At 44.1% G+C, this 27157-nt stretch overlaps 1 protein-coding gene across 1 annotated transcript in view; it reads right to left on the reverse strand.

Annotated features, from left to right (window-relative positions):
* Positions 1 to 27157, reverse strand: part of ITGA1 (integrin subunit alpha 1) — a 233803-nt gene that overhangs the window by 74503 nt on the left and 132143 nt on the right. The window contains exons 10-11 of the mRNA XM_040421264.1: positions 15678 to 15751; positions 12476 to 12620 (exon numbers count right to left, since the gene is read on the reverse strand). Of these exons, the coding sequence (XP_040277198.1) occupies positions 12476 to 12620; positions 15678 to 15751 (219 nt within the window). The remainder of the gene's footprint in view (positions 1 to 12475; positions 12621 to 15677; positions 15752 to 27157) is intronic.

A 27157-nucleotide genomic window follows, 5' to 3' on the forward strand; every position in this document is an offset into this window, starting at 1 on the left:
AGACAGCTTCCGAGCTGTCTTACATTGTCACGAGGGTGTCACGACCTATCACTGACCCTATTGTGCCTGGGGTCAGAAGGCAAGGTAAATCATGAACAATATATATAAATTTGGTATCTCTGTAATTGTAATGACCAGCAGAATAAAGATAATTTCCTGCACGGTGTTCTCTGCAATAACAAGACACAAAAAGCAATAGCAGAATTGCTGCCATTTTGTTATTCTGCTTTGCAAAAAGCAAAATAAAAAGTGATCAAACGGTTGTATGTACCCCAAAATAGAACCAATGATGATGGCAACTCATCCTGCAAAAAATAAGTCCTGACACAGCTCCTTTCAGAGAAAAATGAATGTATGGTTGTCAGAAAATGTCTGTACTTGTCCCCAGAGGCTGTTTAATAGCCACATGGCTAATCCACCAAATCCACCAAAATCTGCGCAGCCAAAGCCAAATAGTGGTCTTTTCTGAACCCTATAGTGTACCCAAACAGCAGATTACATTCACATTTATGGCATTTCTGTACCTAGTAGAACTCGCCTAACAATTTAACCACCTCAGCCCCCAGTGCTTAAACACCCTGAAAGACCAGGCCACTTTTTACACTTCTGACCTACACTACTTTCACCGTTTATTGCTCGGTCATGCAACTTACCACCCAAATGAATTTTACCTCCTTTTCTTCTCACTAATAGAGCTTTCATTTGGTGGTATTTCATTGCTGCTGACATTTTTACTTTTTTTGTTATTAATCGAAATTTAACGATTTTTTTGCAAAAAAATGACATTTTTCACTTTCAGTTGTAAAATTTTGCAAAAAAAACGACATCCATATAGAAATTTTGCTCTAAATTTATAGTTCTACATGTCTTTGATAAAAAAAAAATGTTTGGGTAAAAAAAAAATGGTTTGGGTAAAAGTTATAGCGTTTACAAACTATGGTACAAAAATGTGAATTTCCGCTTTTTGAAGCAGCTCTGACTTTCTGAGCACCTGTCATGTTTCCTGAGGTTCTACAATGCCCAGACAGTACAAACACCCCACAAATGACCCCATTTCTGAAAGTACACACCCTAAGGTATTCGCTGATGGGCATAGTGAGTTCATAGAACTTTTTATTTTTTGTCACAAGTTAGCGGAAAATGATGATTTTTTTTTTTTTTTTTTTTTTCCTTACAAAGTCTCATATTCCACTAACTTGTGACAAAAAATAAAAACTTCTATGAACTCACTATGCCCATCAGCGAATACCTTGGGGTCTCTTCTTTCCAAAATGGGGTCACTTGTGGGGTAGTTATACTGCCCTGGCATTCTAGGGGCCCAAATGTGTGGTAAGGAGTTTGAAATCAAATTCTGTAAAAAATGACCTGTGAAATCCGAAAGGTGCTCTTTGGAATATGGGCCCCTTTGCCCACCTAGGCTGCAAAAAAGTGTCACACATCTGGTATCTCCGTACTCAGGAGAAGGTGGGGAATGTGTTTTGGGGTGTCATTTTATATATACCCATGCTGGGTGAGAGAAATATCTTGGCAAAAGACAACTTTTCCCATTTTTTTATACAAAGTTGTCATTTGACCAAGATATTTATCTCACCCAGCATGGGTATATGTAAAAAGACACCCCAAAACACATTCCTCAACTTCTCCTGAGTACGGGGATACCAGATGTGTGACACTTTTTTGCAGCCTAGGGGGGCAAAGGGGCCCATATTCCAAAGAGCACCTTTCGGATTTCACTCCTCATTTTTTCCTGAATTTGATTTCAAACTCCTTACCACACATTTGGGCCCCTAGAATACCAGGGCAGTATAACTACCCCACAAGTGACCCCATTTTGGAAAGAAGACACCCCAAGGTATTCCGTGAGGGGCATGGCGAGTTCCTAGAATTTTTTATTTTTTGTCACAAGTTAGTGGAAAATGATGATTTTTTTTTTTTTTTTTTTTTTTCATACAAAGTCTCATATTCCACAAACTTGTGACAAAAAATAAAAACTTCCATGAACTCACTATGCCCATCAGCGAATACCTTGGGGTCTCTTCTTTCCAAAATGGGGTCACTTGTGTGGTAGTTATACTGCCCTGGCATTCTAGGGGCCCAAATGTGTGGTAAGTAGGTAAATGACCTGTGAAATCCGAAAGGTGCTCTTTGGAATGTGGGCCCCTTTGCCCACCTAGGCTGCAAAAAAGTGTCACACATCTGGTATCCCCGTATTCAGGAGAAGTTGAGGAATGTGTTTTGGGGTGTCTTTTTACATATACCCATGCTGGGTGAGATAAATATCTTGGTCAAATGCCAACTTTGTATAAAAAAATGGGAAAAGTTGTCTTTTGCCAAGATATTTCTCTCACCCAGCATGGGTATATGTAAAATGACACCCCAAAACACATTCCCCAACCTCTCCCGATTACGGAGATACCAGATGTGTGACACTTTTTTGCAGCCGAGGTGGGCAAAGGGGCCCATATTCAAAAGAGCACCTTTCGGATTTCACAGGTCATTTTTTACAGAATTTGATTTCAAACTCCTTACCACACATTTGGGCCCCTAGAATGCCAGGGCAGTATAACTACCCCACAAGTGACCCCATTTTGGAAAGAAGAGACCCCAAGGTATTCGCTGATGGGCAAAGTGAGTTCATGGAAGTTTTTATTTTTTGTCACAAGTTAGTGGAATATGAGACTTTGTATGAAAAAAAAAAAAAAAAAAAAAATAAGCATTTTCCACTAACTTGTGACAAAAAATAAAAAATTCTAGGAACTCGCCATGCCCCTCACAGAATACCTTGGGGTGTCTTCTTTCCAAAATGGGGTCACTTGTGGGGTAGTTATACTGCCCTGGCATTTTCCAGGGGCCCTAATGTGTGGTAAGTAGGTAAATGACCTGTGAAATCCTAAAGGTGCTCTTTGGAATATGGGCCCCTTTGCCCACCTAGGCTGCAAAAAAGTGTCACACATGTGGTATCGCCGTATTCAGGAGAAGTTGGGGAATGTGTTTTGGGGTGTCATTTTACATATACCCATGCTGGGTGAGAGAAATATCTTGGCAAAAGACAACTTTTCCCATTTTTTTATACAAAGTTGGCATTTGACCAAGATATTTCTCTCACCCAGCATGGGTATATGTAAAATGACACCCCAAAACACATTCCCCAACTTCTCCTGAGTACGGCGATACCAGATGTGTGACACTTTTTTGCAGCCTAGATGCGCAAAGGTGCCCAAATTCCTTTTAGGAGGGCATTTTTAGACATTTGGATACCAGACTTCTTCTCACGCTTTGGGGCCCCTAGAATGCCAGGGCAGTATAAATACCCCACATGTGACCCCATTTTGGAAAGAAGACACCCCAAGGTATTCAATGAGGGGCATGGCGAGTTCATAGAAATTTTTTTTTTTTGGCACAAGTTAGCGGAAATTGATATTTTTAATTTTTTTCTCACAAAGTCTCCCGTTCCGCTAACTTGGGACAAAAATTTCAATCTTTCATGGACTCAATATGCCCCTCACGGAATACCTGGGGGTGTCTTCTTTCCGAAATGGGGTCACATGTGGGGTATTTATACTGCCCTGGCATTCTAGGGGCCCTAAAGCGTGAGAAGAAGTCTGGAATATAAATGTCTAAAAAATTTTACGCATTTGGATTCCGTGAGGGGTATGGTGAGTTCATGTGAGATTTTATTTTTTGACACAAGTTAGTGGAATATGAGACTTTGTAAGAAAAAAAAAAAAAAATTCTGCTAACTTGGGCCAAAAAAATATCTGAATGGAGCCTTACAGAGGGGTGCTAAATGACAGGGGGGTGATCAATGACAGGGGGGTGATCAATGACAGGGGGGTGATCAATGACAGGGGGGTGATCAATGACAGGGGGGTGATCAATGACAGGGGGGTGATCAGGGAGTCTATATGGGGTGATAACCACAGTCATTGATCACGCCCGTGTAAGGCTTCATTCAGACGTCCGGATGCGTTTTGCGGATCCGATCCATCTATCAGTGCATCCGTAAAAATCATGCGGACATCTGAATGGAGCTTTACAGGGGGGTAATCAATGACAGGGGGGTGATCAGGGAGTCTATATGGGGTGATCACCACAGTCATTGATCATGCCCCTGTAAGGCTTCATTCAGACGTCCGGATGCGTTTTGCGGATCGGATCCATCTATCAGTGCATCCGTAAAAATCATGCGGACATCTGAATGGAGCTTTACAGGGGGGTAATCAATGACAGGGGGGTGATCAATGACAGGGGGGTGATCAGGGAGTCTTAATGGGGTGATCACCACAGTCATTGATCATGCCCCTGTAAGGCTTCATTCAGACGTCCGGATGCGTTTTGCGGATCGGATCCATCTATCAGTGCATCCGTAAAAATCATGCGGACATCTGAATGGAGCTTTACAAGGGGGTAATCAATGACAGGTGGGTGATCACCACAGTCATTGATCATGCCCCTGTAAGGCTTCATTCAGACGACCGGATGCGTTTTGCGGATCCGATCCATGTATCAGTGCATCCGTAAAAATCATGCGGACATCTGAATGGAGCTTTACAGGGGGGTGATCAGGGAGTCTATATGGGGTGATAACCACAGTCATTGATCATGCCCCTGTAAGGCTTCATTCAGACGTCCGGATGCGTTTTGCGGATCCGATCCATCTATCAGTGCATCCGTAAAAATCATGCGGACATCTGAATGGAGCTTTACAGGGGGGTAATCAATGACAGGGGGGTAATCAATGACAGGGGGGTGATCAGGGAGTCTATATGGGGTGATCACCACAGTCATTGATCATGCCCCTGTAAGGCTTCATTCAGACGTCCGGATGCGTTTTGCGGATCCGATCCATCTATCAGTGCATCCGTAAAAATCATGCGGACATCTGAATGGAGCTTTACAGGGGGGTAATCAATGACAGGGGGGTGATCACCACAGTCATTGATCATGCCCCTGTAAGGCTTCATTCAGACGACCGGATGCGTTTTGCGGATCCGATCCATGTATCAGTGCATCCGTAAAAATCATGCGGACATCTGAATGGAGCTTTACAGGGGGGTAATCAATGACAGGGGGGTAATCAATGACAGGGGGGTGATCAGGGAGTCTATATGGGGTGATCACCACAGTCATTGATCATGCCCCTGTAAGGCTTCATTCAGACGTCCGGATGCGTTTTGCGGATCCGATCCATCTATCAGTGGATCCGTAAAAATCATGCGGACGTCTGAATGGAGCTTTACAGGGGGTTGATCAATGACAGGGGGGTAATCAATGACAGGGGGGTGATCAGGGAGTCTATATGGGGTGATCAGGGGTGATTAGGGGTGATCAGGGGCTAATAAGGGGTTAATAAGTGATGGGGGGGGGGTGTAGTGTAGTGTAGTGGTGCTTGGTGCTACTTTACTGAGCTACCTGTGTCCTCTGGTGGTCGATCCAAACAAAGGGGACCACCAGAGGACCAGGTAGCAGGTATATTAGACGCTGTTATCAAAACAGCGTCTAATATACCTGTTAGGGGTTAAAAAAAACACATCTCCAGCCTGCCAGCGAACGATCGCCGCTGGCAGGCTGGAGATCAACTCTCTTACCTTCCGTTCCTGTGAGCGCGCGCGCCTGTGTGCGCGCGTTCACAGGAAATCTCGCGTCTCGCGAGATGACGCGTATATGCGTGACTGTGCGCAGCGCTGCCACCTCCGGAACGCGATCCTGCGTTAGGCGGTCCGGAGGTGGTTAAAGGACATGTTGTGTCTCAGATGGCATACGGTGGGCACAGCATATTGGAAACTGAAATGCTATATACACTGAACAAAAATATAAACGCAACACTTTCGGTTTTGCTCCCATTTTGCATGAGATGAACTCAAAGATCTGAAATATTTTCTACATACACAAAAGACCCATTACTCTCAAATATTGTTCACAAATCTGTCTAAATCTGTGTTAGTGAGCACTTCTCCTTTGCTGAGATAATCCATCCCACCTCACAGGTGTGGCATATCAGGGTGCTGATTAGACATCATGAATATTGCACAGGTGTGCCTTAGATTGCTCACAATAAAATGCCACTCTGAAATGTGCACAGTTTTGCCTTACTGGGTGGGTCAGAAAACCAGTCAGTATCTGGTGTGGCCACCATTTGCCTCACGCAGTGCAACACATCTCCATCGCATAGAGTTGATCAGGTTGTTGATTGTGGCCTGTGGAATGTTGGTCCATGCCTCTTCAATAGCCGTGCGAAGTTGCAGAATATTGTCAGGAACTGGAACACGCTGTCGTATAAGCCGATCCAGAGCATCCCAAACATGCTCAATGGGTGACATGTCCGGTGAGTATGCTGGCTATGCAAGAACTGGGATGTTTTCAGCTTCAAGGAATTGTGTACAGATCCTTGCAATATGGGGCCGTGCATTATCATGCTACAACATGAGGTGATGGTCGTGGATGAATGGCACAACAATGGGCCTCAGGATCTCGTCACGGTATCTCTGTGCATTCAAAATGCCATCACTAAAATGTACTTGTGTTCGTTGTCCATAACATACGCCTGCCCATACCATACCCCACCGCCACCATGGGCCACACGATCCACAACATTAATGTCAGCAAACCGCTCAACCACACGACGCCACACACGCTGTCTGCCCTCTGCCCTGAACAGTGAAAACCAGGACTCATCTGTGAACAGAACGCCTCTCCAACGTGCCAGACGCCATCAAATGTGAGCATTTGCCCACTCAAGTCGGTTACGATGACGAACTGCAGTGAGGTCCAGACCCCGATGAGGATGACGAGTATGCAGATGAGCTTCCCTGAGACAGTTTCTGACAGTTTGTGCAGAAATTCTTTGGTTATGCAAACCGATTGTTGCTACAATTGGGCCTCAAATGTGCATGGCCTCAAATGCTCTTTTACTCCTGAGCCCTGTGGTATGTCCTTGCAAGAGATTAGGGCCACTTGTAGGGTGTTTCTAAAACCAGGAAGCATGGCACAATAATAAGAAAGCTCAGTTTTCATACTGGCACACATTGGGCACAACCTACTGGGCACACAAATGGCATATCTGTGGAAAAATTGCGATATTTCACTTTGCACCATCTGCTGTGAATTAATTTAGCAAAACACCTGTTGGGTCAAAATGCTCACTTCACCCTTTGGTAAATACTGTTAGGGGTGTTTCTAAAATAGGGTCACTTCTTGGGGGTTTCTTGGGGGTCTCTGCAGTAATTGGCCAATGCTGTATAAATCACCAAACTAGGCCTCAAATGCACACATGGCGCTCCTTCCCTTCTGAGCCCTGTGGAGTGCCCATAAAACACTTTACAACCACATATGAGGTGTAGTCCTATTCAGGAGAAAATGGGTAGCAAACTGCAAATTTTCAATTGTAAACATTTCCCAGCCAAGGTTTTCTAAATTCTATTAAATGCCTGTTGGGCCAAAGTGCTCACTGCTCCCCATTAAAAATTAATTGGGGCGAGTAGTTTCTGAAATGGGGTCACTTTTGGGAGTTTCCACTGTAGAAGAACCTCAGAGTCTCTACAAATGCAGCATGGCCCCTGGAAATTATTCCAGTGAAATCTGCTCTCCAAAAGCCATATGGCGCTTCTTCCATTCTGAACTCCAAACTAGCAGTTTATTACCATATATGTTGTCGTATTCAGGAGAAAATGGGTAACAAAATGTGGAGATATTTTTCTCCTGTTGACCCTTGTGAAAAAAAATACAAAATTGGACCTAAAGTTACATTTTCTTGTTAATTATGCCATTGTTCATTTCATGGTCAATTGTTTTTAAATTATATAAAAGACCTGTAGGGCCGAAGTGCTCACTACACCCTTTGAAAAATTCCATGGGGTGGTTTCATTTCCAAAATAGGTTCACTTTTGAGGGGTACATACCCCTCATTCTACTGTAGTGGTACATCAGGGGGTCTTCAAATGCGACATGGTGCCTTAAAATTATTCGCGTGAAAGCTGCCCTCCAAAAGCCATATGGTGCCCCTTCACTTCTGAGCCCTGCCATGTGCCAAAAGCAGTTTAATTCCACATGTGGGGTGTTGCTGTATTCAGGAGAAAATGGTAACAAAATGTCAGCTACTTAATCTCCCGTGACCCCTTGTGAAAATGAAAAAAATATGGACCTAAAGTGACATTTTCTTGTAAAAATATATATATATATATTTTTTATGGCCAACTGTTGCTAAATTTGATGAAACACCTGTGGTGTAAAAGTGCTCAGTACACCCCTTGAAAAATTCCATGGGGGGTTTAGTTTTCAAATTGGGTCACGTTTTTGTTTTTTTTACTGTAGGGGTGCATCAGGGAGTCTTTAAATGCGACAAATGTGCCTTAAAATTATTCCAGGGAAATCTGCCCTCCAAAAGCCATATGCTGCCCCTTCTTTTCTGTGCCCTACTTTGTGCCCATACAACAGTTTATCGCCACGTATATGGGGTGTTGCCGTATTAAGGAGAAAATGGGTAACAAATTGTGGGGTGCTACTTTCCTAATACCCTTTGTGAAAATAAAAAATTTGGAGCAAAACAAACATTTTAGTTGAAAAAAAGTAATTTTTCATTTTCACAGCCATGTGTTTCTAAATTCTATGAAACGCATGAAGCAGAAGCTCCGTACAGTATTAGAATGTATTAGCTCCGATGAGCCGAAGTTATTACTTCACAAAGTCTAGTGAGACTTTGTGTAATAAGTTTGGAAATTAGTTATTATTATAAAAAACTTGGAACAGAACCCGAGTAATAACTTCAGCTCATCGGAGCCAATACATTCTAATACTGTACTACTCCGTACAGTATTACAATAAAGTTTTATGCGAATCGACCGAAGCATCCGAAGTTGATTCGCTCATCCCTAGTACAAATCTTTCCCTTATACCTTATGTCTGTGGAGGTTCCAATCCCGGTTTTGGCTCACAATCACTGATGGCCACAATCGCTGACCAAAGCACTGACATGTGAATAAGGCCTTAAAGGGCTTCTGTCACCCCCAAAACACATTTTTTTTGGGGCTTGTTAAAATCCTTATAGAACAACTATTCCCTATATAGGGCTCTTACCTTTGTCTGTGGCTTTGTTTCCTTAAAAATCGATCTTTTAAAATATGCTAATGACTTCACTACCAGCAAGTAGGGCATCTACTTGCTGGTACCTGCCGCAAAAAACCGCCCCCCTCCTCCTGTTGATTGACAGGGCCAGCGAGCGCTCTCCTCTTCCGGCTGGCCCTGTCAGCATTTCAAATCCCGCGCCTGTCTTCATTCGGCGCAGGCGCTCTGAGAGAAGGATGCTCGCCTCCTCAGCACTCCCTCAGTGCGCCTGCGCCGATGACGTCTTCTCTTTCGGTGATGTCATCGGCGCAGGCGCAGTGAGGGAGTGCTGAGGAGGCGAGCATCCTTCTCTCAGAGCGCCTGCGCCGAATGAAGACAGGCGTGGGATTTGAAATGCTGACAGGGCCAGCCGGAGGAGGAGAGCGCTCGCTGGCCCTGTCAATCAACAGGAGGAGGGGGGGGCGTTTTTTTGCGGCGGCTACCACCAAGTAGACACCCTACTTGCTGGTAGTGAAGTCATTAGCATATTTTTAAAAGATCGATTTTTAAGGAAACGAAGCCACAGACAAAGGTAAGAGCCCTATATAGGGAATAGTCGTTCAATAAGGATTTTAACAAGCCCAAAAAAAAATATGTGTTTTGGGGGTGACAGAAGCCCTTTAAAGTGTTTGTCCCATGAAAGATATTCTACAGTTTTCAAACCAGTCCCTGCATCTGAATACTTTTCTAATTGCATGTAATTAAAAATGTATTATAGCTATTGAGTTATTCACTGAAATCTATCTGTATAGTGCCACCTGCTGTTTGCCCTTTTGTAATTTCTTTGTCCCGATCACTGAGACAGAAGAACATGCTTAGTTCCATACTTCAACTGCCATCAGCTGCAGTAGAAAGGATACACATCTGAAAAAGGACACAGCCTCTAAACGGACAGCTTGAAATGAACCTATCAGAACAATTGAAGCAATGAATGGGGAGATCTCTGGATTAGGGTAGAGCGGACCCGTGAATGTTCGGGTAAGTTCGCGTTCGGGTCAATGGGCATTTGAACTTTGGTGCACTAAAATGGCTGTAAAATAGTCGTAGTAAGGGCTAGAGGGCTGCAAAGGGAAGCAAAATGGGGGTAAGAGCAGGACAATTGTCCTGCAAACAAATGTGGATAGGGAAATGACTTAAAATAACATAGAATAGAAAAACATAAAAAATAATAATCTTGAACTAGGAGGCAGAGGTCAAAGTGGAGTAGGAGGTTGAGGAGGCGGTGTAGGGGGAAGCGGCGGTAGAGGAGGAGGAGGTAGCCAACACTGTTTTTTTTTTTGTTTGTTTTTTCCCCTTTATTTATTTAATTTTTATACATTTGGGAAGACCCCAAAACACTGGGAACTAGAAAAGAGAATGCAAAGAGAAAGTGCGCTTGAGTCTAACAATGGCTGGGTGCGCTCTGTATACTTGTCTATTCAGCACAAGGTACGGACAAGTCGTGTGGATCCATGCCTGGTTCATTTGAATGAACATGAGCTTGTCCACATTGGCTGTGGACAGGCGCCTACGCTTGTCTGTGATCACCCCCCCTGCCGTGCTAAACACACGTTTGGACAATACACTGGACGCAGGGCAGGCCAGCACCTCCAAGGCGTAAAGAGCAAGCTCAGACCATGTCCCCAATTTGGAGACCCAGAAGTTGAATGGGGCAGACCCATCAGTCAGTACGTATAGGCGTGTGCACACGTACTTTTCCACCATGTTACTGAAATGCTGCCTCTTGCTAAGACGTTCCATATCAGCTGGTGGTGCTGGTTGTTGTGGCGTGCTGTCAAAGCTTTTCCACATTTCGGCCATGCTAACCCTCCCTTCTGAGGTGCTTCCGGTGCCCCAGCTGCGTTGACGACTTCTTCCTCCTCCTCTGCCTTCGCCTTGTGCTTCCACTGAGCCCCCACTGTCAGGTGGGAATTAGCAGCTCGTCTACCATCGTGCGCTTGTACTCACGCATCTTCCGATCACGCTCCAATGACAGAATTAAGGACGGCATATTGTCCTTGTAGCGGGGATCCAGCAGGGTGGCCACCCAGTAATCAGCACTGGTTAGAATGTGGGCAACTCGGCGGTCGTTGCGGAGACACTGCAGCATGTAGTCGCTCATGTGTGCCAGGCTGCCCAGAGGCAACGAAAAGCTGTCCTCTGTGGGAGGTGTATCGTCTGTGTCCTCTGTATCCACCCAGCCATGCTCCAGTGATGCCCATGAACTGCTTTGGGTGCCATCCTGCTATGAACATGGTTCCTCCTCCTCATCATCCTCCTCATCCTCCAGAACTGTTTCCTGGCTGGACAGTTGTGTACTTGGCCCCCACCCTCCAAACCACTTGTGAATGACTGGCCTGATAACCGTGGAAATGACCCCTCTTCCTCCTCCTCTTCCTCCTGTGTCACATCCTCTTCCATCATCGCCCGAAGCTCTTTTTCAAGGAGACATAGAAGTGGGATAGTAATGCACTGGCCATGTTGGTGGAGTACTCGAAACAGCGCAACACGGCACTCACGTCCCGCAAGGAGACCCACTTGTTGGTGGTGAAGTGGTGCTGTTCAGCAGAGCGAATCACCCGTGTGTGCTGCAGCTGAAACTCCACTATGGCCTGCTGCTGCTCGCACAGTCTCTCCAGCATGTGCAAGATGAAGTTCCACCTTGTGGGTATGTCGCATATGTGGCGGTGAGCGGAAAGGCCGAAGTTACGCTGCAGCGCAGACAGGCAAGCAGCAGCAGGGTGAGAACGGCAAAAGCGCGCAGAGACGGCCCGCACTTTCTGCAGCAGCTCTGACATATCGGGGTAATTTTTCAAGAACCTCTGCACCACCAAATTCAGCACATGCGCCAGGCAAGGGATGTGGGTCAAACCATCTAGGCCCAGAGCTGCTATGAGATTTCACCCGTTATCGCACACCACCAGGCTAGGCTTGAGGCTTAGCGGCACCAACCACTCATCGGTCTGTTGTTCCATGCCAGTCCACAGCTCCTGCGCGCGTGGGTTTTTCCCCCCAAACAGATGAGTTTCAAAACAGCCTGCTGTCGTTTCCCCCTGGCTATGCTGAAGTTGATGGTGCAGGTGTTTCCTGAAAAGTTCGGGGTTGGGTCCGAGTACCCAAACACGCAAAGTTCGGTACGGACCAGAACTTTACAGTTCGGGTTCGCTCAACACTACTCTGGATCCATGTGAGGTACAGGGCTGGTTCTTGCTTTGTTAGAAAGAAATTATCATGTACTATATGATGTCTGGTTTTCATTTTTTACATTATACATGCGATCAACCACAAATTATAGATGCTCCCCTGTGTGTGTTGTGGGGGTGTTTAGTTGTACAAGTGAATGTTCCAATTACCATTTTCTCTTGCAAACAAGTAATGACATCAGGATTTTACCGACCTAGATAAGCCGCCAGAGGCTCGTTCCTTTCTTGTGTCTTTGTCTTAAATGAATTATTTCCAGGAGTGACTATAGCATCAGACTTAATCATGACGACTGTTCCATTCCAGTCATAGGCTCCAACTGCACCCAGCATCACCCAGTCCTGCACCAAGAAGAAAAGAACAGGCGCATTTAATAAATGTGTTAGTCGCTGTAGAGAAGGCGCACCTGCCATATCGTCAATGTCTACTTCATGAACGCAATGTAATTGCCAACATTTAACATACAAAATTTGGGACATTTAAGCCTCAACCATCCAGAAACGCCCCCAAAATATCTGGAGCAACCACAAAATGTGCGTTGTACGAAAGCTCCATACTTTGTATAGAGTTGTAGTACAGCTGTGTAAAGAGGAGCTATCACCGTTCCTGACATATCTGCATTACTAAATACTTGCATTCCCCATGGAATAACAATTCTGGAGCATCATTTCTTAGAACGCTTCATGCCGTTACTGTGTTTTTCCTCCTGGGAATGTATGAGTAAATTTACAACTGGGTGTTACCATTCCCCGTGTCAGTAGAGTGTACAGTATGCCAAACTGTCAGCACTGGTTGGGCCGTATTTGACAAAGAGAATGGTAACACCCAGTTACTTTTCCAGGAGGAATAAAAGAGGAATGGTACAATGCACAGTTGTAAGAGAATTGTCATTTCGTGTCAGGAGAGGTCACTGTTCTTTTTTTTTTCCATTAGTAGCAAAGCTCTATACCTGGAGTTTTGTTATTGTTTATAAAGCACATCTGTCCGCAGATTTGTCCCTATGACACTGGCTGACCTGTTCCATGTGCGCTTGGCAGCGGAAGGCATCTGTGTTGGTCCCATGTTCATATGTGCCTGTATTGCTGAGAAAAATGATGTTTTTTTTATATGCAAATGATGCTCTAGAAGCAACGGAGGCGTTGCCATTACAGCTCTGCTCTCTCTGCAACTGCTGTGCCCTCTGCACTTTGATTGACAGGGCCAGGTAATGAAAACACATCATCACACCTTGCCCTGTCACTCAAAGTGCAGGGGCTGTGGCAGTTGCAGAGAGAGCAGAGCTTCTATGTGTAAAAAGTAATGCCCCTGTTGCTCCTACAGGCTCATTTGCATATATATATATATATATATAAAAAATCTCTGCAACGCTTTCAGCCGCCAAGCGCACATGTAACAGGTCAGCCAGTTTCATAGGTACAAATCTGCTGACAGATGCCCTTTAAAGTTTAAAAAATAAATAAAATAAAAAAGCATAAGAAGACAAAATGCAACCATGCCCAGTACCACAGGAAACAGAAGCCAAAAAATACCTGTATATAGATTTGAATAGCAATTTAGTTGTCATGTTTTTGTAGGCGTGATACATACAGTAAAGTATCTATTAATGCCCTTAGCCCTTCATATGTGAGCCTGGCCTAACAGCACAGCTGTACATAGCCCAGCTTTACCAAGCAGTAACATAGCTTTTTGAGTGATAAATGACATTTGTGCCAGTGTGCTTGAGGGGCTTTCACACATAGTTTTTAGTGGTGTTTTAATGCACGTTTGCGTTTTTTTTTTTTGTTTGCTGTGAAAAAGCCAGCTCCGAATGTTAGCTGAAGGTCTATGGGAAATATGAAATGCAGGACACACATGTGATTTTTTTGACCTTGGTGTTTTTTGGTCATTATGTGGCATTTTTTGTCTTTCGTCTTTTCAAAAACATAGCATGCTGAAGCTCTTGGTGATTTTTCTGACTTTTTGCCAACACTTTCTCTATAGAGGAAAACATCCTGAAGAAAACACTAATGGTAAGACACACTGTCTGCATAAAACACTAGAAAAAAATTCAGGTAAAAACACAAATGGTCAAAAAAACAAAAAAAACTGCCATGCAACCTCCATATAATCAACTTTATGTTAGCCAACAAGCCATCTACTGTATATTGTAGTTTAAACAAAAGAAATCAAGCACACCAAGCACAAAAAAACATGAACAACCTACACAAGAGTACCCATTAAATAGAGTAAAGTCTTTATTGGAATATGTATTTAATTAAAAAAGAATAAAATCACATAATAAAAGGAGAGGTAGCAAAAACGACGCCATCCATCAATACATGGTCAGGGATGGGGTACCGCCATCCCTGACAACACGTATTCTCACGGGTGAGTTATGAATACCTTTATTAGTATTATTTTTTGGTTATTCAATACTGGACGCAAGTTATGACCTATGTGTCGTCAGTGTCGGACTGGGGTGCCTAGGGCCCACCAGTAGAATTTATTTTGGGGGCACACCGTAAGTATACATTCAAATATTACCTGCTCACACAGCAGCAAGATGCTACCAGAGGATTGAATACTTTGAGAAGGTAGGTCCTGGGGAGAAGAGGACACTAGCTATCTTTTCTCTATACCTAGAAGTCATCTCAGCTCTGATCGTGTCTATAATAATAAACTGGGGAGTTTCTTTAATAATCTATCAAGTTTTTTATATGACCATCGGCTGGTTGAGGTGCTGTACATTGTATATATGTACGTAGTGCAGTAAGTCTACTGTGTTATGTGCTACTTGTGCAGGGGGTGGGAGACTAGGGGCCCACCTCGCTCAGGGGCCCACTGGGGGATTCAGCTGTACCCCTGTGGGCCAGTCCGAGCCTGTGTGTAGTTACAGTATTTGCTATGGAAGCTATTTTCTTAGAGACAGTGTTTTTGTTATTAACTGCTTTACTGCATAATCCCATGTATTCTGTGTGGGTCATGGATGGCGTCATTTCTGCTACCTCTCCTTATATTATGTGATTTTATTCATTTTTAATTAATTACATATTCCAATAAAGACTTTACTGTATTTAAATGGGTACTTTGTGGGCTGGTTTTCTTGTGTAGGTTTTTCATGTATATTGTAGTTTGCACAGATGTAGCAGTGCTGAATTTGCTTTGAACCTCTGGGCTGTAAACAGTAGTTTGAAGATAAGAGGATACATGACGTTTAGCAGTGTGAACATGCTGTGGATCCATAGTACAGTGCCCAGAGAGACACCAGTTTGATAACTGACCCCATTTATGTCTGCAGAAGCATGCCTTGCCAACTGTGTGTATTGTTGGTAGGTAGGTTTGCGCAGGAAGGCGCCATACGTAATTGGGACATCCAACATTGACACCAACTAAACCGGAATCATTGGGGCGATTTGTACCTTGGAATAATGAGCGCTGAATCCGGTCTGGGACATCTCCATTTCAAAGGACACTGCTTGCTGCTCGCTAGTAGCTAAAAAAAAAACAAGAGATAATATAAAAGATGGGAAAAATAGCTGCAGAATTATGGTACATTTTTGGTTTTGTATCTCCATAAGCAATCATGGCTGTATCTCCATAAGCAATCATAGCTCCTTTTGTTAGGATATAGCAATTATGGCAAAAGAGAAAAGGGAGAGGCGCTCATAGGGTGATAAGCGATGATACGCAGATGACGTGATGAATAAAATGTGCTCACCTTTGGGTGTTGTGCAGATGTAAGCGCACAACAGGTTTAGACACACAATAGGTTGGGAGGGTGAGGGTGAGGGAGGTCCGTGCTGCCGGTACCCGTTCAGTCCCTTTGGATGGAGTTGCCAAAAACTCCTAGGGATTGTTAGGGTTGAGAAGAGTGATTTGTGTCCGAAAACACACAATAGGGTACCTCTTTGGCGCACAGGAACGACCACAGTTTCAGGTTTTTGGGTAAAGATACTATTTATTGTTCAGTTGACAACGCGTTTCGGAGTTTATAACTCCTTTTTCAAGTCTTGGGGGCGCCAACAGCAAGGGGCAACAGGCAGAAGGTGGCCGGGTGTCTGGGAAATCCTTCCTGATGTGTGCTGCTGCTGTATCTGGCGACGCCAGATACAGCAGCAGCACACATCAGGAAGGATTTCCCAGACACCCGGCCACCTTCTGCCTGTTGCCCCTTGCTGTTGGCGCCCCCAAGACTTGAAAAAGGAGTTATAAACTCCGAAACGCGTTGTCAACTGAACAATAAATAGTATCTTTACCCAAAAACCTGAAACTGTGATCGTTCCTGTGCGCCAAAGAGGTAACCTATTGTGTGTTTTCGGACACAAATCACACTTTGTTAGGATATAGATCAGCTTAATTTTTTTATTTTTTTGTTTATAAATCTTTATTATTATTTTAAACCATTCATTACAAACATCAGCAGTATTGATTGTAAAACAATATGAATACAGTTAATAATTTACCCACCCAATTTACCCCAATGCCTGTTGCTCCCCTCACGGGGGCGGAAGGGAAAAAAACAAACAAAAAAACAAACAAACAAAAAAAATTCCTCCCTATCTCACCACCTCTGCCGGTTCCCCCACCCAATCCCCATCCCACCCTAGACCTCTCCCAGTTCCTATTCAATTCAGCCATTTCTGCCACAATTTAGTAAATCTAAATTTTTTCTTTATCGATACCAGATGGAATCTCTCTATGGCAATCGAGATTCTAGCAAGGTTCTCCCATTCCTTGACCGTGGGTGACACACTACTACCCCAATGTCCAATGATGCATTTCCTGGCCTGAAATAGGAGTTCAATTGCTATTTCTCGGTGGTTTAAGTTGTCTATCACATCCATCACCCCAAAAATACATATTTCAAACTCTACCGGGACTCTAAACCCATGATATACCTCTATTCTTTCGTTTACCTTCCACCAGAAGTCTTGGATCTCTCTACATGTCCAAAGTATATGGACATCATCCACACCTATCTGTCCACATTTTTTACAGCCAAAATCTTTGGATTTATAGAATTTCATCAGATCTTTAGGGGAGTAATATAATCGATATAGTATGTTGAATTGGGTAACCCTATGGGAGAAGTTATGTGAAACCCCATTTTTTGCTTGTATCACCTTCTCCCAAAACTCTATCTGTTGAGAAAAGGACTTTTGCCATTTGTCCCTGAGACAATTGACTGCTTTTTTTCCCTGTCCTCTGATATAATAAACCCTGATATATCCTTGTTATCAGCTTCTTACCCACAGTTAGATTAGATATATTAGCTATAGGTTGTGGAAAGGGAGATATGTATGTTCCCTTTCCTAACGACGTCCGCAGAGCTTGTTTCAGTTGTAGATAAAAGAAGGTCAAATCTCTATTTCCAATTCCACAGATGTTTATTAGGTCTGAGTATGCGATTATATCTCCCTCCTTCCATACCGGTCCCAATCTACAAATTCCATTTTTCCACCAGATTTCTTGTTGAGTTGACTTTAGCTCTCTGAGATAGATGTTATCCCACAATAGAGTGTCCGTGTGCACTCCAGTATGAGACCACATACCTCTTACCTCCTTCCAAATTTTGGTCAGTAACACAAATAGTGGTATTTTATTGGTTTGCTGTTGTGACAGGATGTCAGTGCAGCGTACTCAAGTTAGGTTTAAAAATGTTCCTGGGTGTTGTAGTGCAATCATGGCCACTAACCTGAGACAGCTGACTCTCTGCAAGGGCAGGTGATGATAGGTAATGTTCGTGACGCCAGTGCCAATTAAACGGTGGCACGCCGTTTGCTGGTAGCAGGAATAACTGAGGAACCACGTGATGTTAAAACAGAACTCAAACTTTAGTAGTCATCATACATGGACATAGATGGAAGCGCAGTTCCTTTGAAGACAGTTGGTTTCAGTACATTTGATGCAGGCAATATATAGCAAGGTGACTTCAGAGTGTTAAACACAGGACTTGCAGTACAGGCGGCTTGCACTCTATTCCTGACTGATCCTGGAACATAGAAACTCTTCTCCAAGGCCCAATGCCCTAGCTCTGGCGTATATCCTTGGTTCTATAATTATCAAGTACCTCCTCTGTTGCCTTTAGTACCTCTTGCTTTTCTGGACTTGCCTCTGTCTCTCTCAGTTTCCTCAGACTGGTTAACTGTGGTGTTCCTGCTTCAGCATATATGAACTCAGGAGGGGAACCTTCTCCTTGGATCTGGAACCCAGTTACAGGGACTGCAATATCCTCTCCTGGTCTGCAGGCTCCAGGCCTGGACTTAACTCAGACATGGTCTAATCTCCAACTTCAACTCCCACTTCAACCCTCCTTCCTTTCCCTGACTGGGCCTTATATAAACTAGGGCTCCCTAGCTCCCTCTAGTGACTAAGAGCTGGAATGACACCCTTAGCAGGCCTGTACATGCACATTTTACAGTAACAGGGAAGTACATAGCATTACATTACATTATATTTTATGAAGATGACTTATACCAACCTCCCCATAAATAAGGGGAAACGACAGCACACAAGTGACCCTTCTGTAGTGACGGGCATTACAGCCCCCGTACACTACATCAGCTTCCACCAATTGGAAAATACTACAATTATTTAGTTTTTGTTAATCCCTTCTACCATAGCTTTATATCTTTGTGAGTTGCTCCAATTTATCATGTTTCTAATATGGCCAGCGAAAAAATAGAGCTCCAAATCTGGGGCCGATAGTCCGCCCTCTCGAATATACAAAATTCGCGCTCTTTTTCTAGTTTTTTTTTACCCTGCCATATCAAATCCGTCAATAGGGAAACTATCCTCTTGAGGATTCTCTTAGGGATTATTACAGGCGCATTACACATAATATAGTTCAAGGAGGGTAAAATACACATTTTCACCAGTGAGATGCGACCTGACATTGATACATGTAGTTTTTTTTTCCATATTTCTACTTTTTTCCTTATTTCCTGTATTTTGGGAAGCACATTTAGGTGCAGGTAGTCATTAGGGTTAGGAGTAATCTAAATGCCTAAATATTTTACTGCTTCATCTATTTTCTTAATTTCCAGTTGGCCCGGTATTAAGTTGTTTAGAGGATCAATTGGAATACAGGCCGATTTAGCCCAGTTTATTTCTAGTCCAGCATATTTGCTATAGTCATCAAATATCTGGAAAATCCTAGGGAGAGAACCATGTGAACCCACAAACAGCATAATATCATCTGCATATAAGGCAATTTTTTCTTCATGGGATCCATACCTGAATCCCACAATCTCCCTATCTTGCCTAATCATGTCTGCTAGGGGTTCCATAGCTATGGCAAACAGCAGAGGGGAAAGGGGGCAACCCTGCCTAACACCCCTGCCAATGGGTATATTATCAGAGTGCTCTCCATTTACTATCACTCTTTAAGATATTTCTGTGTATAATAATTTAACCCAGGAGACAAATATATCACCGACTCCCATTTTCTTTAATGTTGCCATTAGGAATGGCCATTCTATGGTGTCAAAGGCTTTTGAGGCATCTATGGTCAAAACCATACGCTCACCACTGTTTGTGGGTTCCACTTGGGTGTTTACAAAATATCTAATAATATTTTCAGTTGTTGTTTTGCCCGACATGAATCCCGTCTGATCCACATGTACAAGCACCGGCAACACCTCCCTGAGCCTAGCCGCCAGTATCTTATTATCCGTGTTGATCAGTGAGATGGGGCGATAAGAATCTGGAGAGGTTGGGTCTTTCCCAGGGTTCAATATAAGAGTAATTAGGGCTTCCCTCAAGGAGTCGGGCAATTTCCCTTATTCGCTCGAGACCTCCCACATTTTAAGCAATTTCGGGATCAATATTTCTCTGTATTGGGAATAGACTTCAAACTGAATATCGTCTGTACCTGGAGTTTTATTCTTAGTTATCTTTAGTAATGTGTTGTCCACCTCTACGGGGTCTAGGGGAGTTTCCAACTTATCCCTTTGATCTATAGTTAATGTGGTAATGGTGATTTTCTCCAGGAATTGTTGTATTTGCACTGTATCCTTCTTTATTTTACTGCAATATATATTCCTGAAATATTCTTTGAGCAAATCTATTTTAGCCGCTTGTTCAACAATATTATGTCTGGATTTATCTACCAAGCAATGTATGTACCTGTTTTTATTTATCTGGGCTGCCACCAACGCGGATAGCTTTTTACCAGGTATATGCGCATAAAGAGTTGTTTCTCACAAAGTTCTCTTTTTGTTGTTCCGCCATCAAAACCAGTCCGTCTTCCATTTTGGTGGCTTTATCTAACCATTCTTTGTAGTTTTGCTCTATTGGATTCTCAATATATTTTTTTTCATATCTTTCCGCTTCATGTTCTAATTCTAATATTTTCCCCCTTAATTTTTTTTTATGTATTTCCGTATATTTTATAATAATCCCTCTAATGAAGGTCTTTGCGGCCTCCCAAACCGTATTCGTTCCCGCTGAGCCCTCGTTGTCCGTAGTTTACTCGTTCAATATCTAGTGAACCTCTGTTATTGGTGAAAGCTAAATCAATCCGTGATAGACTTTTGTGCGTTTTAGAAAAACACGAGTATTTCCTTGATTTTGGGTGCATTTCCCTCCAAATATCAATCCAACCCAGTTCTTGTGTAGTGCTTTTTAATTTAGAACCCGTGCATTTTCCTTGAGTATTCCCCATTCTACATCTATCTATTTTCCCGTCCCTTATGTTGTTAAAATCCACTAATACCAACAGTGATTTATCCCCTGCATTAAGCACGAAGTCATGAATTTTTAGTAGCGTATCTATTTTAAAGGGAGGCGGTATATAAACATTTGCTATTATCCATGCTTTATCTTCTAATAGACAATCCATAAGAATATAGCGACCTTCTTTATCTACTACCGTTTTTACTATTTTGATGTCAATATCCCGATGTATTAATATACTCTCTCTCAGAGTTGTAGCGGTCCAGTTCCCGGCGCCATAATTCAGCTGTGGCAGCTCACTTGCAATTCCGGATCCAGGGATCAGCCAGGCAATTCGCCCTCACTCACCGAGACAAGGGAGACCGTAAGCGGCAGATGACAGGAACCCAGGGCTCTGAAGACATTGTGCGGTGAAGCCAGGAGCGGCAGAGACGGGATCGGTGAGTCGCAGATACGGCTGCATCGGATCCACCGAGGTGGGGGCTGGCCCTCAACGCTCAACGGCCGGGAGGGAGGGAGGTGCGCACGTCACCTGTGTGCATCCGCACTCATGCTTTCTCACTTATTGTATCCTGTGATCAGCTTAATTTAGTTTTTGCTGATTCCTCATGTGGTCTGCAATGAGGAGGTGTCAGACATGTCAGCAGAGCCGGGGGTCCAGTGGGAGCAATACAGTCAAAGGAAGCTATGACGGCGGCTCTACAGCGCCTTTGCTTTAGATCCAAGCTCAAGGGCCACCACTGAGGTCATATTTCCAGCTGACTACGCTGGTGGCAGAGTACGTATTTCCTTGCGTAAACGAGGAGGGGAGACGAGGGGAACACACAGCAGTTCCAACAGAAGTAAGGCAACACTCTCCAAGGCCTGGGACAGTTTCATGACACCCCGCCAGCACCCTCACTCTGATGTGTGGCCTAGTGTCAAAAGGAGAGAAAAATTTGGAAGATGGTGAAGGAGTACGTAGCAGACCGTGTCAGCGTCCTCAATGATCCCTCTGTGCCTTACAACTATTGGGTGTCCAAGCTGAACACGTGGCACGAACTGGCGCTCTACACCTTGGAGGTTCTGGCCTGCCCTGCCGCCAGCGTTTGGTCAGAGTGGGTATTTAGTGCTCCTGGGTGCATAATAACTGATAAGCGCATCCGCCTCTCAACTGAAAATGCTGACCGGTTGACTCATCAAAATAAAAAAGGCCTGGATTGCCCCTGACTTCTCTACTCCACCAGAGGAAAGCGGCTGAACATAAAGGCACTTTAAATGTGCTTGTTATGGTGTATTGAATACACTGTATTCCCATGCACCCCTTCCACCACAAAAAGGGTATATGGTTCAATCTTCCTTTTCTCGTCCTCCTCCTCCATCATATCAACATGATTATTAGGCTGCCCTCGCTCCGAATGTTTTAGAGGGTCAGCTCAGCAGCAGGTCCTCAACCATAATTTCCATGGTCAGATCAGCAGCACACATTTGTCCCAAATGTTTCAGAGAGTCAGCTCAGCCGCAGACCCTCAGGATGTGGAGACTATGGAACTAGAAGAACACATTGATGTAGTTGGCAGCACAGGCTGGTACAGTGGTCATAATGGGAGGTTTTAACTTCTCAGAAATTGACTGGGGTCATGGTTCTGCCTCAACCGCAAAGGGGAGAAAATTCCTCAACTTGCTGCAGGACCACTTTATGGGCCAGTCTGTAGAAGCTCCAACTAGGGGCAATGCTCTGTTGGATCTGGTAATTTCTAATAATGCAGAGCTTGTTGGTAATGTTACTGTTCGAGAAACACTAGGTAATAGTGACCACAGTGTAATTATATTCCCCCTCAACTACAAAAAGCAAACTCTGTCAGGCATAGCAAAGCCACTGAATTTCAAAAAGGCTAATTTCCCTGGGTTAAGGGCAGCATTTTAGGACATAGACTGGGAGCAGCTACTGTCACATATTAATACTGAGGATAAATGGGAGAGCTTCAAATCCACATTAATTGCACTAAAAAATGTATCCCTTTAGGTAACAAGTATAAACGGCTAAAATTAACCCCCCTCCTATGGCTTACAGCTACTGTAAAAAGGGCAATAAAAGACAAAAAGAGAGCATTTAAAAAATACATATCTGAGGGGTCAGCTGTAGCGTTTGAAGATTACAAAGGGCTTAATCAAATCTGTAAATAGGAGTTAAAATTAGCAAAAATACAAAACGAACAGCAGGTAGCAAAAGAGAGCACAAATCCCCAAAAAATCTATAAATATATAAATGCTAAAAAACCTAGGTCTGAGCAGGTAGGTCCACTAAATAATGATCAGCTCAGCAGCAGGCCCTCACCCCTAATGTTTTAGATGGTCAGCTCAGCAGCAGGCTCTCACCCCTAATGCTTTAGAGGGTCATCAGCAGGCCATCAATCATAATTGATGCAGCACAATGTGAATGAGGCCCTCCTTTATGTGATATACAGGTTGTATCGGAGTGCCTCTTACTTGTAAGTTTTGGCATCACTTACACTTTATATACAAGTAAATATACAGGAAAGAATGTTTTCTAACAATTTTTCCTCTAAAATCGATTTTATCTTCGGTTTTGTGAGTATTATTGTCAGTCTGTAAAAGTGGCATACTACTCGGACAACATCGTTCCCAGCAGCGACCTGGGAGTTCAAGATGCATCCAGACATCCTCCCCATGCTGTTCCCGAACCATTTCAGTGATGTTTCCATCAATTTCTGACCTTTTCATGTGAACCAGACACCCTCCCTTCTTCAGAGCAGGGGGTGCCTGGTTTAATGCTCGGGTTCTCCCATTGACTTCCATTGTGCTCAGTAGAGCACCCGACTCGAGCATACCAAGGTGTTCTACTCGAGCACCCGAGCACTTTGGTGCTCGATCAACACTAGTGTTCACTCTTACCTTTGCTTTAATTTGGATAATAATTCAGATTTCTCACAAAACAATTTTGCAACATGCTAGTAAAACCTATAACAGACTGCAAATCATATCGCCATCCCTGTGTGGCCAGATATGTACATAGGATAGGCATCTTGTGACGAAGTATCACAAAATGATATCATCTCGCACCTCACATCTTGGAGGAGTATGTTAAGCCAAGAGAAAACATAAGGAATGACACATTTGTACTAATTAAATGTAAACTTTTTTGTAATGAGTTCAAGATTTTGCAATGTTGCAATAACTTAAGGATGTAGCAGAGTTTAAGACCGGTGGACCATGCCCGCCAGCATCTCATGCTCCTTCCAGACAGGCATGGTCGCTGGAGTAGTGTTCTGACTGTCCACTCCACACATGGCTGTTACTTTCCTTTTCCTGCCTGCAGTACCTCTCTCAGCCTGTAGGATGCATGCGCACTAACTCTGGCTCTTAAAGGGCCAGTGTGCACATGCTAATCTGCCCAAGCCTCTGACTATCCTTCCTAGGGTATATATGGCACCATTCCCTGTGGGGGAGAGTGCTGGAGCACAAAGGTTACTTTGCTTGCTAATCCCTGCAAAGGTGTTTGCTAATGTTTGATCTTCCATACCTGATTTCTGCTCATTTAACTATTGAACCAGTTCCACCTGTCCTGACCTCGACCTATTTATCCTAGTGACCCGCTGCTGCCTGCCCCAACCTTTGTTAGGGCTCATGAACACAAACATATTTTCTTTCTGCGTCAGTACCTTTTTTTTTTTTTTGAGGACCGTATGCGGAACCATTCATTTCAATGGGACCGGAAAAAAACAGAAGTTACTCTGTGTGCATTCCTTTTCCGTATGTCCGTTCTGCAAAAGAATAGAACATGTCCTATTATTGTCAGCATTACAGACAAGGATAGTAATGTTCTATTAGAAGCCAGCTGTTGCGTTCTGCAAAATGCGGAATGCACACAGACGCCATCTGTATTTTTTGCGGTTCTGTTTTTTGCGGACTGCAAAATACATACGGTCGCGTGCATGACCCTTAACTGGATGTAACGTACTCTGCCTAGCCTGACCTTGGCTTCTCTACTGACTACAATTTTGCCTTTCCCTTTTACCCGGCTGGGTCATTGTTTCCCTGCAGCTGATCCTTGTATGGGGGTGAGAGGGTGAAGACCAGGGGACCATTAAATACCACCCTTAGACTTAGGCCCCTTTAAAACAGGCGAGTTTTCTGCGCGGGTGCAATGCGTGATGTGAACGCATTGCACCCGCACTGAATCCGGACCCATTTATTTCTATGGGACTGTGCACATGAGCGGTGATTTTCGCGCATCACTTGTGCGTTGCGTGAAAATCGCAGCAAGCTCTATATTGTGTGTTTTTCACGCAACGCAGGCCCCATAGAAGTGAATGGGCTGCGTGAAAATCGCAAGCATCTGCAAGCAAGTGCGGATGCGGTGCGATTTTCACGCACGGTTGCTAGGAGACGATCGGAATGGGGACCCGATCTTTATTATTTTCCCTTATAACATGGTTATAAGGGAAAATAATAGCATTCTTAATACAGAATGCTAAGTAACTTAGAGATGGAGGGGTTAAAAAAATAAAACAAAATAATTAAACTCACCTCATCCACTTGTTTGCGCAGCCCGGCCCGCCTTCTTTCTTCTTCTTTGATGACCTGGGAGGAAAAGGACCTCTGGTGACATCACTGCGCTCATCACATGGTCCATCACCATGTTGATGGACCATGTGATGAGCGCGGAGTCATCAAATGGCCATCACATGGCCCATCACCATGGTGATGGATCATGTGATAGACCATATGATGAGCGCAGTGTCATCACCAAAGGTCCTTTTCTCCCAGGTCCTCAAAGAAGAAGAAAGAAGAGAAGCCGGGCTGCGCAAACAAGTGGATGAGGTGAGTTTAATTTTTATTTTATTTTATAACCCCTCCATCCCTAATTTACTTTGCATTCTATATTAAGAATGCTATTATTTTCCCTTATAACCATGTTATAAGGGAAAATAATAAAATCTAAACAACACCGATCCCAAACCCACTCCCTGTGAAGAAGTCCGGGTTCGGGTCTGGGTACCAAACATGCCAATTTTTCTCACGCGCGTGCAAAACGCATTAAAACGCTTTGCACTCGTGCGGAAAAATCACGCATTTTCCCGCGATGCGCCCGCAACCTATCCGGCTGCCCGTGTGAAAGAGGCCTTAGGCCTAAGCCTACTGCGCTATACAGAGTAAGAGTGCATTCACATGACTATGTATTTTGCAGTCCACAAAACGCAGATCCACAAAAAACATGGGTTGTGTCCATGTGACATCAGTGTTGCATTCGTTTTTTGGGGGACCTATTGTAACAATGCCTATTCTTGTCCGGAAAACAGAGAAGAATAGGTCATTTTCTATCTTATTTGCAGGAATGGACAGGCATACGGATGCTGTCCTCATTTTATGCAGCCCCTTTAAAATAAATGGGTCCGCATCCAATTCACAAAAAAGTGGATCGGATGCGGAGCAAAAATAAGGTTGTGTGAATGGGGCCTAAGGCCTCTTTCACACTTGCGTTGTTGGGATCCGGCATGCACTTCCGTTGCCGGAGGTGCCCGCCGGATCCGGAAAAACGCAAGTGTACTGAAAGTATTTGAAGACGGAACCGTCTTCCAAATGCTTTCAGTGTTACTATGGCACCCAGGACGCTATTAAAGTCCTGGTTGCCATAGTAGTAGTGGGGAGCGGGGGAGCAGTATACTTACAGTCCGTGCGGCTCCCGGGGCGCTCCAGAGTGACGTCAGAGCGCCCCATGCGCATGGATGACGTGATCCATGCGATCACGTGATCCATGCGCTTGGGGCGCCCTGACGTCACTCTGGAGCGCCCGGGGAGCCGCACGGACGGTAAGTATGCTGCTCCCCCGCTCCCCGCTACACTTTACCATGGCTGTCAGGACTTTAGCGTCCCGGCAGCCATGGTAACCACTCTGAAAAAGCTAAATGTCGGGTCCGGCAATGCGCCGAAACGACGTTTAGCTTAAGGCCGGATCCGGATCAATGCCTTCCAATGGGCATTAATTCCGGATCCGGCCTTGCGGCAAGTGTTCCGGATTTTTGGCCGGAGCAAAAAGCGCAGCATGCTGCGGTATTTTCTCCGGCCAACAAACGTTCCGTACCGGAACTGAAGACATCCTGAGGCATCCTGAACGGATTACTCTCCATTCAGAATGCATTAGGATAATCCTGATCAGGATTCTTCCGGCATAGAGCCCCGACGACGGAACTCTATGCCGGAAGACAATAACGCAGGTGTG

The sequence above is a fragment of the Bufo bufo genome, chromosome 2 (assembly GCF_905171765.1).
Source record: "Bufo bufo chromosome 2, aBufBuf1.1, whole genome shotgun sequence".
In the NCBI taxonomy this organism is placed as follows: domain Eukaryota; kingdom Metazoa; phylum Chordata; class Amphibia; order Anura; family Bufonidae; genus Bufo; species Bufo bufo.